The sequence below is a fragment of the Heterodontus francisci genome, chromosome 40 (assembly GCF_036365525.1).
Source record: "Heterodontus francisci isolate sHetFra1 chromosome 40, sHetFra1.hap1, whole genome shotgun sequence".
In the NCBI taxonomy this organism is placed as follows: domain Eukaryota; kingdom Metazoa; phylum Chordata; class Chondrichthyes; order Heterodontiformes; family Heterodontidae; genus Heterodontus; species Heterodontus francisci.
Genome location: NC_090410.1, coordinates 14,742,077 through 14,755,938, shown reverse-complemented (window position 1 = coordinate 14,755,938; position 13,862 = coordinate 14,742,077). Strand labels below are relative to the sequence as shown.

Sequence of the window (13,862 nt, the reverse complement as noted above, 5' to 3'; positions counted from 1 at the left end):
CATTCATTGTACACTAAAAACTATTGTAAAAAGCTTATTATAAACAGGTCGCATTCTTTACTCACTGAAGTCAGCGGTTGAATAAGAGCATGGAGCAACCTGAACTGTCTCTTCATTTCCTGTCTCTGTGCTGTGAACACCTGACCATCTCTACGTCCACAGAGTTTGTTGCAATTGTCAGACAGTGCCGTGCTGACCTTGCAAGGTGGGAGATTCTGCATTCCACAGAGTTCCAAAACCACAGCACAGGCAAAGTACAATCTGCTTCTTTTGCAATACTTTTATAAGCAGGAATCACCAGCCTAAGTTCCTGTCAAAGCCAGGAATTGCATCAATTGAGTTTAAATCCACCATCAACAGGTGCATTTGTGCAGGGTCAAAGATACACACAGCTTTCAGGAATGCTGCAGAAGGTTGAAATCTCTTTTTCTTCACCGCTTGACTCTTCCCCGTGGCAGTAATAGTGTTTGAGCTTCTTTACCATGCAAGAAAACACCTGTTGAGCACAGGCATTTAATTCAGCATCATCAGACTGTTGTTCATTTGACTGTACTTCAGTCCAGAATAGTACATCCATTACTTTATTTTAAGCTTTATGGATTGTGACGTGTCGAGATTCAAACCAGGTCATTAAATCTATCAGTCGTGTAGCATTCTTGACAACAAACTGAACCTCCTTATTAAGTTGAGCATTGTTTAGAAGGGATACAATGTCTGTTAAAAATTGTGCTTTCAATGTGTGAGCTCTTCTGAGACGAAGTCTGAGTTGTATTTCAGGTGAGCTGCATGATACTGTACTGCACAAAAACAAGAATTCCAATGTGTATTTACTGGCTCAGGAGGAAGGGCAATGTTTTATTTCCCAAATTCAGCCATTTTAGCCAAATTTGCAAAGTGTTGCCTGTATCGAAGCTTCCAGCAAGGGCAGTGTTTGAAGATTTTTTTAATTAGCTGACCAGTTTGTCGACTTTACCAAACTTGCTTTTCCACTGCTCACTGATGAGAAATTATATGTGCATTACATGTAGTATGGATAGCATTAGGCATTACAACTTGGAGCATAGATTTGAAAGATTTTGTCATGTAAGTTGCATTGTCACTCATGAAAGCAGACACTTTGTTGAAATCTGCACCGTATTTTGAAACAGTTTGATTATTTCTTGGGGAACTGTGGTGTAATTAGCAGCTTCTAAGTGGACACAGTCTGCGAGCACTATTGTTAGCTTTCCTGACTGTAAATCTTTGGCCTTACCAGACATTAAATCAAATAAAACATGCAGCACATGCTTGCTCATCGGAGGACTCATCACAAATAATTGCAGAAGACTCAGATGCGTTAACCTGAGACTTCATCTCCTCACAATGTGTAGCAAAAACCTTCATTAGGTAGTCCTGTTGTAGTTTATGTGCACTTGGGAGGCGACCACTATTTTGCACATTTTGGGTGATCAGGGTTTTCCGATGGTATGTTAGTGCTTGCAAAAGCACCCACAAGTTCCATTGTAACCAACTGACGATTTTCTGAGCTCGTGGTCGACTTAAAAGGAGATGAAATTGTTGCTTTTTTTGTGTGTGATCATTTTCCAGCAATGCGATGTTGAATGCTCTCTTTCTGTTGCGATGGCTTTCAGACTGTAAGTGGCGCTGAACCATTGCCCACCCTGTGTGATCTAATGAAACGTTGCAGCTTGTACAAAACAGTATTCCACCATCGGCATGCAGAATTGGGCTTCCAAGTTCTTTCACTCGATGTGCTGCAGTAATGGCTGTGGCCATTTAAGATTTGCTCATTCTGGCATTCCCACTTGTCTGCCAATACCTGAGACTGCTTCTCTCAAAACTGCATCGGAAGCCCTCCCTCATCTACCATCAGCGAGGCGAAACTTGTGTCAATAAATAAAACGCAGTTAAAACAAAATAAAACAAAGTTAGCGAAATGGATGATTTCACGGATGACCCGAGATTTCACGGTCTGTGACGTATCTTTCACGCCTGTGAATTTGGTAGCGCCCTAAGCATAAGGAAACTCTAGCAAGAAAGACTTTTCTTTCACATACTTCCTGCCATTAAAACACACAATCTCTCCAATACTCAGCCAGACCACTGCTGTTGCACTCCAAAGGTCCTTGTGCACATCTAGTTGGGGCTAAAACATCAGTGTTGGGTTGTGGAGAGAGTGGGTGGTTAGAGCACTAACATGGCCCTCCGTCAAAGGAACAGAACCAGTATCTATAGCTTGCACCACTGCAATAACCCTGAGGGCACTAACTGTGTTGTACCCACTTTGACAGCTTTATTAACACAGGGCCATTGGTCTGTTCATCACGGTCCCCGGTTCCTACCTCCTGTTCACTTTTTAATACTTCACATATGCTTTCTCTATTTTAAGGAGCCAAGGAGGAAACTCGTATTCTTTCCTTTTCATTTACTATCTAAATTTCTATCTATTTAAATCTATTTTTCTATCTAGCTTCATCTATCCTTTTGTTTTATTTATTTCTCTATGAATCTCTATCTATCTGTCTATATATCTATCTATCCATTGCTATTTATCTATCTATTTGTTTCAGAGCAGCCAGGGACACCTCAAAAATTGCCCAACCCACATCAGGTTGGACATCTTTCAGGGGTCATTGGGACATGGGAGGTTAGTGCTGGAACCTGGTCCCTGGTGGCTGGGGGCTCTACCAGGCCAAGCTTGGAACAGTAGAGTGGAGTTAACATTCACATCCAACGTTCACAGCAAGATCCGAAGGTGATGAGGATCAGAACTTCTCCAATGAGAGGAAAGGGGAAACCAAGCTTCAGATCTCCCTGCCCTTGTGTGCTGACAACTAATGGGCAATGTCAGAGATGCTGGAACCTAATTCAGAAACTGGGGCGTGTGAGAATATGTGACTGGGCCCATCCACAGCTGGGCCTTTTATTGATGTTTTTCTCACCTGTACGATACACAGTCATTAATTACCTGTTTCTCCAGTGCATTGATGCTCCTTCCATTTATAAAAGAGTTCCTGAGCTCACTGCCAACTTGCAATGCCTCATAAATCTTCCACAATCTGAGCACAGGCAGCAGATGTAGCTTTCCTCTGGGATGAGATGGGCCTGAAGTGGAATTGCTCCCTTGGCGCTGTTCAGGTTGGGCAGGCAAATATTTGCTGATCCCAGGCTCCATGTGTGTGTATAGGCCCTGTCGGTCGCAGCACAGGAGAATCCACCTGCAAGAGGGTAGATCTACCTACCAGCACACAAGGACATGATAGCCTCCTGGCTATGGCAACTCAGAGGTCACAGTTCAAATCCCACCATGGATAGTTGAACTCAATGATGGTGATCTTGACCTCTGTCTGATAGTGTAAATAAAAGAGATTAGAGCTGGTTTTACATCTCTTCAGATTGAAAACTATAGCGATAAAAATCGGGAGTGAATTAAAAACTGGTGGCTGATTCACTCATACCTGTTTGACAAAAAAAAGACTTGCATTTAGATAGCACCTTACACGACCACTGCATGTCTCAACGTGCCCTACAACTAATGAAATATTTTTGAAGTGTAGTCACTGTTGTAATGTAGGAAACACAGCAACCAATTTGCGCACAGCAAGCTCCCACAAACAACAGCGACCAGATAGTTTGCTTTTTGTGATGTCGAATGAAGGATTAATATTAACCAGCACACTAGGGATAACTCCCCTGCTCCTCATTGAAATAATGGGAATGTTTACATCCACCTTTGAGACAGACTGGGCCTCGGGTTAGCATCGCATCCAAAAAATAGCGCCTGCAACACTGCAGCACTCCCTTGGAGGTCAGCCTTGGTTTCTGTGCTCAAGTTATAGAGTGGGATTTGAATCCACAATCTTCTGACTCAGAGGCAAGAGTGCTGAGCTACAGACATGCTCCCAGACATATAGAGACATGTACAGACACTCAAATGCACACCCACACACTGGCACACACATACACACATTCATACACGCGCACACACGCGCACACTCAAACACACCTCCGTATACTGACACACATGACACACACACTGTCACACACATACATCCATGTACGGACACAGTGACATAACACGCTCGCGCACATACACAGATATACAGATAGACACACACTAGTGTAAATACTTCTCTCCCGTCTCCTCACTTCCCTTCCCCCCAGTCACACAGCCCTGCCTCCCAGGGCAAGTCACGAAGATTTACAGGTGCAGTCGAACGAACACTGACTTCATCATTGCCACTTTCGTGATTATTATCATAATTATTCTGATTATTATTATTACATATATATTCAGTAGGCTCAGAGCTAGCTGCCCTTGTCTCATCCCCTTTCATTTCCGTGCATGCCGTATAATTAACACACAGATAATTTGTAGGCAGACACAAAGAGCAGTCCAATGCTGCTGTCTTGATAAATTGCAAATGTCAGCAGGCATTAATCATCAGGGTCTTTTAGCACCCAAGAAACGCACATCACCGTGTTGGTTCAGCCCCCACCACTTCAGCAAAGATCCTTTAACTGTTTATCTTGACGTTTTGTGTACAGTTCGAGGCAGCCAAGTCCCTCCCTGTTTTCCAGCACTGTGTGGACCCAGGCCAAAGGAAACAAGCAAATCCAAAATTAGCTCGTCTTGACTGGACTGGGCTGGGTTGAGCTGAACATCACACGTCGCCTTATAAGGCCTGTGCGCTTCTGCAAAAAGTTCCAGCTCCGCAGTGGGGGGCAAACTGAGGGGGCTGCCCATAACGGCGACATTTGCTGCCGTTTTCAGAATCACAGCTTGGCTCGAGCCTGAGTCAGAAGGTCGTGGATCCCCGCCACACTCCTAGACAGTTGAGCAGCTAACCTAGGCTGACCACTCCCAGTGCCAGTGCAGGGGGAGTGCTGCCCTGTCGGAAGTGCCGTCTGTCAGATGAGATGGTAAACCATCTGCCTCCTCAGCTGGACATAAAAGATCCCACAGCACAATTGGGAGAACAGCAGGAGAGTTTTCATCACCAGCACAGCAAGGAGCATTTGTTCTCAGCTGGGGAATCTATTGACATGACACAACTCCAGGTACAAGACAATGAATGACCCAGAGCTACTTCTGGGCAAAGCAGATCTTGTAATGTCTTTTGGTGCATATCACAGCATTCACTTACATCACTAGTCCATGTCACATAGAATCATAAAATCATACAGCACAGAAGGAGGCCATTTGGCCCATCCCTTCTGTGCCAGTTCTTTGAAAGAGCTATCCAATTAGTCCCAACTCCCCTTGCTTTTTCCCCACTGCCCTGCAAATCTTTCCTTTTAAGAACGAAATATAAAATACAGGAAAGGAAGATTGAAAAATAAGTCAACATCTGTACAATCTGTATCAAAACAATGATTGTCCCCATTCATTATCATCCATGATAAAATGGTGTTGAAATTTTCAACTACTGTAAGCCTATGCCAAATTCAAAAAACTGGGATCGAATGGGAATAATGCTGGCAAAATTTTTACCGAGCAATGCTTACTTTCCCAAATTACTTTGCTTTCTTCCTTCTGCTTTCCCAATATAGAAAGAAAATAAGGAACATGCATTTATATAGCACCTTTCACAACCTCAGGATTTCCCAACATACTTTACAACCAATGAAGTACTTTAGAACTGCAGTCACTGTTGTAATGTGGGAAACACAGCAGCCAATTTGTGCACAGCAAGATCCCACAGACAGCATTATGATAAAGCTCCGATAATCTGCTTTTGTCACATTTATTGAGCGATAAACATTGGCCAGGAAACTGGGGACATCTTCCCTGTTCTTCTTTGAAATAGTGCCATGGGATCTTTTACGTCCACTTGACAGGGCAGACAGGGCCTCAGTTAACATCTGTCAGAGGTGCCATCTTTTGAATGAGATGCCACATCGATGGCCTATCTGCTGTTTTGGGGGGGGGGTGCATAAAAGATCCCACGGCACTATTTTGAAGAAGAGCAGGGGAGCTCTCCTCGGTATCCTGGCCAATATTTATCCCTCAACCAACATCATTAAAACAGATTATCTGGTCATTACCACATTGCTGTAGGTGTGTGGGATCTTGCTGTGTGCAAATTGGCTGCTGCCTTTCCTACATTATAACAGTGACTACACTTCAAAAGCACTTCGTTGGCTGTAAAGCGCTTTGGGATGTCCAGTGGTCATGGAAGGTGCTATATAAATGCAAGTCTTTTTTTGTTGCATCCAGGATAAGGGGAAATAATTTTAAAATTAGGTCATTGAGAAGTGAAATCAGGAAGCACTTGTTTCACACCAAGGGTCAGAATAATCTGAACTCACTCCCTGAAAAGGCTGCAGATACTGGGGGTCATTTGGAACTTTCAACACTGAGTGATACAGTTTTAATAAAATAAGATACAGTTTTGCTGGGTGACGACATCAAGGGTAAGGTGGAACTGAAGTGCAGATCATCCAGGATCTAATTTAACGCCAGAACAGGCTCAAGGGGCTGAATGGCCTGTTCCTGTCCCTACATTTCTAACTCAGCAGACAAATGGGATTAGGACCCTTGCTAAAGTGGAGAATATAAGTCGACATGGACAGGTTTAACCTCTTTCATGTTATCATTTCTAGGCAACTCATTGCATGTTGCAGGTTTCTGTGCTCCCTATATGAAAGTACACCTCAGCCAGCCGGCCTCTTCTCCCTATATGACCAGGCCTCCATCCACTAGCCCTTGCTTTGTTTAGATCTCAGCCTACCTTCCCTTCCTCCCTATATCACTAGGCTTCGGCCTGCCATCCGGTGCACCCGATTTGACTGGGCCTCAGTGTGCTGCCCCTTAATGACTGGACTGCTGTCCCTATTTGACTAGGCCTCAGCCTGCCATCCCTTGCTCCCTATGCTTCAGCCTATCAGCCCTTGCTCCCTATATGACTTGGCATCAGCCTGCCGCCAGTACTCCCTATTTGACTAGACCTCAGCCTGCCGTGCCTTGCTCCATATATGTTTAGGCTCAGCCTATCACCTCTTGTCCTCTAAATGACTAGGCTTCAGCGTGGCGTCCCTTAATAGCTAGGCCTCAGGCTGCTGTCACTTGCTCCCTATGCTTCAGCCTATCACCTTTTGCTCTCTATAGACTCGGCTTCAACTTTCCATCCTTTGTTCCCTATTTGACTAGGTCTCAACCTATCATCCCTCTCTATGTGACTAGCCCTTAGCCTGCTGTCCCTTTAATGACTAGGCCTCAGGCTGCTGTCCCTTGCTCTCTATTTGACTAGGCCTTAGCCTGCCGTCCCTCCCTATTTGACTAGGCCTCAGCCTGCAATCCTTTGCTCCCTATTTTACTAGGCCTCAGCCTGTATCCCTCTCTATTTGACTAGGCCTCAGCCTGCATCCCTCTCTATTTGACTAGGTCTCAGGCTGCTGTACATTAATGAATAGGCCTCAGGCTGCTGTCCCTTGCTCCCTATTTGACTAGGCCTCAGCCTGCCGTCCCTGGCTCTATATTTGACTAGGCTTCAGCCGGCTTTCCCTTGCTCCCTATGTATTTAGGCTGCTCTTGCTCCCTGTCAGCCTCAGGCTGCAGTCTCATCTGCCTATAAAATTGGGCTTCAGCCTTCCACCTCTTGATCCCTAAAGACCTCGCAGCCTGCTTTCCCTTGCTCCCTATTTGACTGGGCCTCAGCCAGCTGGCCTTTGCTTCTTTTATGATTGGGCCTCAGCTGTACTGGGTGACATTAAAAAGAAAAGAAGAAAACCCAAGAGTAAGAAAAACAACTGGCTCCCCTTCAAGTGGGAAAGATTGGTGGGGGTGGGGGGGTGGTGACGTTTGTAGATGTCTGCGCTGATTGGTGAGTTTTTTGACTGCTCCTATTACAAAGATTTATGGGATACTTTTTATCTCCAGAGTGCAGTGCAGCTCAGGGTTTAGATAAAGGGATGAGTACATTAATCAGCTGTTGTCAGGCAAGCCGGCTGCACATTAAATGCATTGCATTAGCGGGTTAAGTAAACACTCTCCATTTTCCACTCTTCCTGAATGGAGCTGATCAAAAGCCTTTGTCGATCCATCATAGTGTGTCTGAAAACCATGGTGAACATCAGGTCTTTATAAAAAAATATTAAACCATTGTGATGGGGTTAACCATTCAGCACAAGAAGTCATTATATATAACATGTAAGCCACGTTCAATATAGAGATACGTAGAAGGCAAGAGGCATGGAAATGGAAGATAAAAGAAAGGGAAGGAAAGAGAAAAAATGGGAAAAAGGAGAAAGAAAGGGAGGGAAAGAAAAAGTCAGAGAGAGAGGGAGTGAGAAGGACAATGAGGAAGAAAAAAGAAAGCGATGAAGTAAGAGAAAGATGTGATCAAAAGAGGAAGACGGCAAGAATGAGAATGAAGAGGGAGGGAGAGAAAGAATGGGGAGATAGACGCATTGAAACCAGGAATTAGTTGAAAGCCTAACCAAGCAGGCCTCAATGCTTCAAGAGCACGTTTCTCAATGTATGAGGAATTAGGGTGGATGTGGATGGATTCTCCATTATGTTTGATGACACAGCGAGTTGTTATAATCTGGAATGCACTGCCTGAGAGATTGTTGGAAGCAGATTCAATCGTAACATTTAAAAGGAATTGGATAATTTTTTTTAATTCTTTCCTAGGATGAGAGCATCGCTGGCAAGGCCATCATTTGTTGCCCATCCTAAATTGCCCTTGAGGTTAGGGATGGGCAAGAAATGTAGGCCTTGCCAGCGATGCCCACATCCTGTGAAAGAATAAAAAAATGTTTACTTGAAGGGAAAAGAAAATACAGGGCTATGGGGAAAGAGCAGGCAACTGGGATTAACTGGAAATCTCTGCCAGGGAGTCAGCAAAGGCGCAATGGGATGAATGGCCTCCTTCTATGCGGTATCAATTTATGATTCCACAACAGAAGGAAGTAGAGAAGGAAAAGGAAGGAGAAATAATGAATGGCAGAGGAACAGAAAACAAGAGTGAAGGAAAACTAAAGTGGTAAAAAGGCTGGAAAAGGAGAAAAAAGGAATGTGCAAGCTTGAGAAAATGAGAAAGAATGAGGTCAAGACAAAGAATCAGAGTAAAAGTAAGAGAAAAGAAAGTAAAAGGAAGAGGAAATGAGTCAGCAAAGGAGAGGGAAATTGAGAGGAAAAAGGAAAGCGGGAAAGAGAAGGAATAAAAACAAAAGAAAAAGGAGGAAGAGTCAGAGGGAAAGAAAACGAGTGAGAAAGCGAGAGATACAAGGCTAAAGGAAGAGACATAAAGAGAAGGAACATGTCGGGAAGAGAAACAAGAGCGAAAGAATGAAAAGCAGAAGAGTGAGGTGTCAATCTTTTGCAGAAAATGAGGTACACAATGAGATATAAAACCCAATTGATTCACTCATGTACTTTAGGGTGGATAACTTTAGGAGAGGTTTGGAACAAAGAAACAGAACTTAAAATTAGAGCTAGGCTGTTCAGGGGTGATGTTCGGAAGAATTTTTCACCCAAAGGCTAGTAGAAATCTTTTTTTGTATTCGTCTGTGGGATTTGGCATCGTCTCGCCAGGCGATTGAGGAGGTGTTGGTGAGCTGCAGTCCTTGGGGTGCAGGTACACCCACAGTGCTGTTAGGAAGGGAGTTCCAGGATTTTGACCCAGCAACAGTGAAGGAACGGTGAAATAGTTTCAAGTCAGGATGGTGTGTGGCTTGGAGGGGAACTTGCAGGTGGTGGTGTTCCCATGCATCTGCTGTCCTTGTCCTTCTAGGTGATAGAGGCTGCGGGTTTGGAAGGTGCTGGCGAAGGAGCCTTGGTGAATTGCTACAGTGCATCTTGTAGATGGTACACACTGCTGCCACTGTGCGTCTATGGTAGAGGGAGTGAATGTTGAAGGTGGTGAATGGGTTGCCAATCAAGCGGGCTGCTTTGTGCTGGATGGTGTTGAGCTTCTTGAGTGTTGTTGGAGCTGCACCCATCCAGGCAAGTGGAGAATATTCCATCACACTCCTGACTTGTGCCTTGTAGATGGTGGACAGGCTTTGGGGAGTCAGGAGGTGAGTTACTCACCACAGAACTCCCATTCTCTGACCTGCTCTTGTGGCCACAGTATTTATGTGACTGGTCCAGTTCAGTTTCTTGTCAATGGTGACCCTCAGGATGTTCATGGTGGGGAATGCAGCAATGGTAATACCATTGGACATCAAGAGTAGATGGTTAGATTCTCTCTTGGTGGAGATAGTCATTGCCTGGCACTTGTGTGACACGAATGTAACTTGCCACTTATCAGCCCAAGCCTGAATAATGTCCAGGTCTTGTTGCATTTCTACACGGACTGCTTCAGTATCTGAGGAGTCGTGAATGGTGTTGAATATTGTGCAAACATCAGCAAACATCCCCATTTCTGACCTTATGATGGAGGGAAAGTCATTGATGAAGCAGCTGAAGATGGTTGGGCCTAGGACATCTGCAATGTTCCCCCCAAAAAGCTGTTGAGGATGCCGAACAATTGAAAATGTCAAAACTGAGGTTGATGGGTTTTTAGTGAGGTAAGGGTATTAAGGGTTACCAGAACCAAGGAGCTTGTTGGAGTTAAGACACTGATCAGCCATGATATCATTGAATGGTAGGTCAGGCTCGAGGGGCTGAATGGCCTCCTCCTGTTTCTGTGTAACATACTGTCCTTACCCAGTCTGGTGATTATGTGACTTAGCTGCCCATTGAAGTGGCTTACCCAACAACTCAGTTATATCTAACTGCTACCAACAGTTCAAGACAGCCCAACACCACCTTCTCAAGGCAGGTAGGTAAATGGTCAGATAGAGAATGGGATAGTAAAAACTGAGTGAGGAGATGGGATCAAGCCCACTTTAAGGTCATTGAAGAGTAAATGAGGAGTGGGGTAAAACAGGCTGTGGGTTTGCTATGATCCTGTTTTGGGTGTGCCTGTTTAATACACCCCCCCCCCTCCCCCCACCTCTTCAAGTGTTCACGCATTCAGCTATCAGGGGAGAGAAACTGGTCTTCACGGGACCGTAAGACTGACTGATGTTTGCATCTGCTAAGGTCTCCGTTTTTGAAGCTGTTGGTTAGATACTTCGCAATATTTGTGCTTGGGTTTGAGTGACCAAAAACAACTTTCCACTGATTTTCCAAACAGATTAGCAAAACTAGATTAGAGCAAAATATCCTGAGAGATGCTATCATTTATTAAAAAGAGGGGAAAATAAAGAAAGATGTGTCAATGAGGATCTGTCACTCAAAAAAAAAATGAATTAGTTAATCAATCATCAAAGCGTCTTCATAAATAATGTCTTACTACAGTTCAGGTTTATTGCTCCCACTATATCATCAATTTAACAAACAATGCATTAAACAGGACTAGGAATAAATTGACTTCCTGACCTGAGAATTATCAGGATTAATCATTAATTATTGTGCATGATACACAGAGCAAGCAAATTAATTGAAACTTCATGCAAGTACCTGGAACAGATCAATAAGGCAATGAATAAAGCTTTGCCCTCTCCTCACACTGCTGCTGACTGATAGACTGAGGAGCAATGTTTAAGTCTCTGTAGAGGCAGCGAACTCACATGAAATAAGACCAGCCTGAATTGATGTTCGGAAAATCAGAACATTATCCCACTCCGAGGTGAAATGAATTCAGAGATCAATTAATCTCGGCCTGCTGTCTCCACGAGTTCAAAAATTCACCTTTTCTTTTTTCTTCTTGATTCTTAGCAAGCCCTGCCTGGATTCAGAATGGAGCTTACCAACGGCCTTGCCACTCCAGGATTTGCCAAGAGACTCCAACCAAATTTCTCTCTCTACCATTGTAACAGAGGAGTTCCCACAGTCCGTGCTAAGATGGTGGAGAAAGGAACTTCATCCAAATTTCCCTTCTGGAGCAGCACTGACATTCAGTTCTATCCGACAGTGTTTCTGACTATCTGGCAGGGATGGGGTGGGACAGGGTTAGTTATGTGCAGTATTAAAGAGCGAAGTCGGAAGTGAAAGAGGGCCTTGCATTTATATAGCACCTTTCGTGATCACAGGATGTCCCAGAGCACTTTAGGGCCAAAAAAGTCCTTTGAAGTGCAGTCACTATTATAATGTCAATTTGCACACAGCAAGCTCCCACAAGCACCAATGTAATAATGACCAGCTAATCTGTTTTTTTTTTGTGATGTTGATTGAAGGATAAATATTGCCCAGGACAACTCCCCCACTGTTCTTCAATGAGCATCTACCTGAGAGAGTGGACAGGGTCTTGATTCAACATCTCGTTCAGGAGTTAGGAACTCTGCCAGGGCACTGTCTGCCCTCTCAGGTGGATGTAAAGATGGAGGCACTATTTCGAAGAACATCAAGGGAGTTCAACCAGTATCACAAAAATAGATTGCCAATGGTCAAAGGCACATGGCTGCTTCTGGGATCACGACAGGTGAAGCTAAGGGAAATTGTAAAAGAACTTGCAGACAAATGAAAAGGGACAGAACATTTGGAAAGTCTTCAAAATGGCTGTAAAACGCTTTTGGTTGTTCTGAGGTTGTGACCGATATGCATTTTGCTTTTTTACAGAGCCACATCTCCAGTTGCTTCACAGGAAAGAATGGACCCCAAGGCAGCAAGGAAGAGATTAGGAAGGGCGGACAATAGCCTGGTTAGAGAGATGAGTCCTTCAAGGTTTTGGAGTGTGAAGCGGGAGCTGGGCAGGTGGAAGGGGAGGCAGTGGCGTACTGGTATTGTCACTGGACTAGTAACCCAGAAACCCAGGTATTGCTCTGAGGATATGGGTTCGAATCCCACCACAGCAGAAGGTGGAATTTGAATTCAACTAATAAATCTGGAATTTAAAGCTAGTCTAATGATGGCCATGAAACCATTGTCGATTGTTGTAAAAACCCATCTGGTTCACTTTAGGGAAGGAAATCTGCTGTCCTTACCTGGTCTGGCCTACATGTGACTCCAGATCCACAACAATGTGGTTGACTCTTACACGCCCTCGAAATGGCCTAGCAAGCCACTCAGTTCAAGGGCAATTAGTGATGGGCAATAAATGCTGGCCTGGCCTGCGACGCCCACATCCCATGAATGAATTAAAAAAAAAAGGGTTTGGAGGGAGAGTTCCAGGCCAAAACGGCGAGGGCTGTGAAATGAGTGTCGGTGAAAAGGGCGGAGATACACGGAAGGTCAGAGTCAGAGGAACACAGGACTCAGGAGGGAACACTGGGCAGGAGGAGATTATCGAGATAGGGTGGGACAGGGACTTCATACATTTAAACTGATAATAGAGGTTCAGAATCAAGTGCAGAAACAAAGCGAAGCAAAACAATATTCGACGCATTAAATGAAAGACTGACAGATAACATAAAGGGAATTAGTAAAGGAATTTACAGACAAACAAAAAGAAAAACAACAATTAAAAAAGGCTAATTAAATATGGAACTGTCATGAAGGATGAAGGAGTGGTGGAGGTAATAAATCAAGCCTTTGCCTCAATTTTCACAAAGAGCGCAGCCATAAGAATGAAAGGGTACAAGAGGAAGAGGTGGAGCAATTAGATAGGATAACGATAGATAACAAACTCATTCTAAATAAAATTCCTGGAATTCAAAGTGGAAAAGACCCTGATAACATGCAGCCTAGGATACTGAGGGAAGACAGAGAGGAAATAGCAGGGGCTCTGATCACAATATTTCAAACATCTTTGTAAACAGAGGACTGGAGGGTTGCCAGGGTAACTCTTCAAAATGGGAGAAAGGGATGAAGCAAGTAACTATGGACCAGTTAGTTTAATGTTGTTAATGGGTACGCTTCTAGAGGTTATAATACAGGATAAAATTTATATTTACTTAGAAAGGCATGGGTTAATTCAGAGCCAACTTGA

General features: G+C 44.1%; 1 protein-coding gene across 1 annotated transcript; it reads right to left on the bottom strand.

The window, feature by feature from the left end:
• Positions 1 to 732: 732 nt before the first annotated feature.
• On the bottom strand, positions 733 to 1,776 carry LOC137353164 (CGG triplet repeat-binding protein 1-like). Its single transcript, XM_068019212.1, has 2 exons — positions 1,284 to 1,776; positions 733 to 797 (listed from the first exon to the last, which is right to left on the bottom strand). The coding sequence occupies exons 1-2, from the start codon at positions 1,774 to 1,776 to the stop codon at positions 733 to 735; spliced, it is 558 nt and encodes a 185-aa protein (XP_067875313.1).
• Positions 1,777 to 13,862: the final 12,086 nt, after the last annotated feature.

Coding starts and splice junctions, on each gene's coding strand:
- LOC137353164 (XM_068019212.1), bottom strand. CDS start 1,776: ATGGCCACAGCCATTACTGCAGCACATCGAGTGAAAGAACTTGGAAGC. Junction 798..1,283: donor GTCCTCCGATGAGCAAGCAT/GTGCTGCATGTT, acceptor GTTTTTGTGCAG/TACAGTATCATGCAGCTCAC.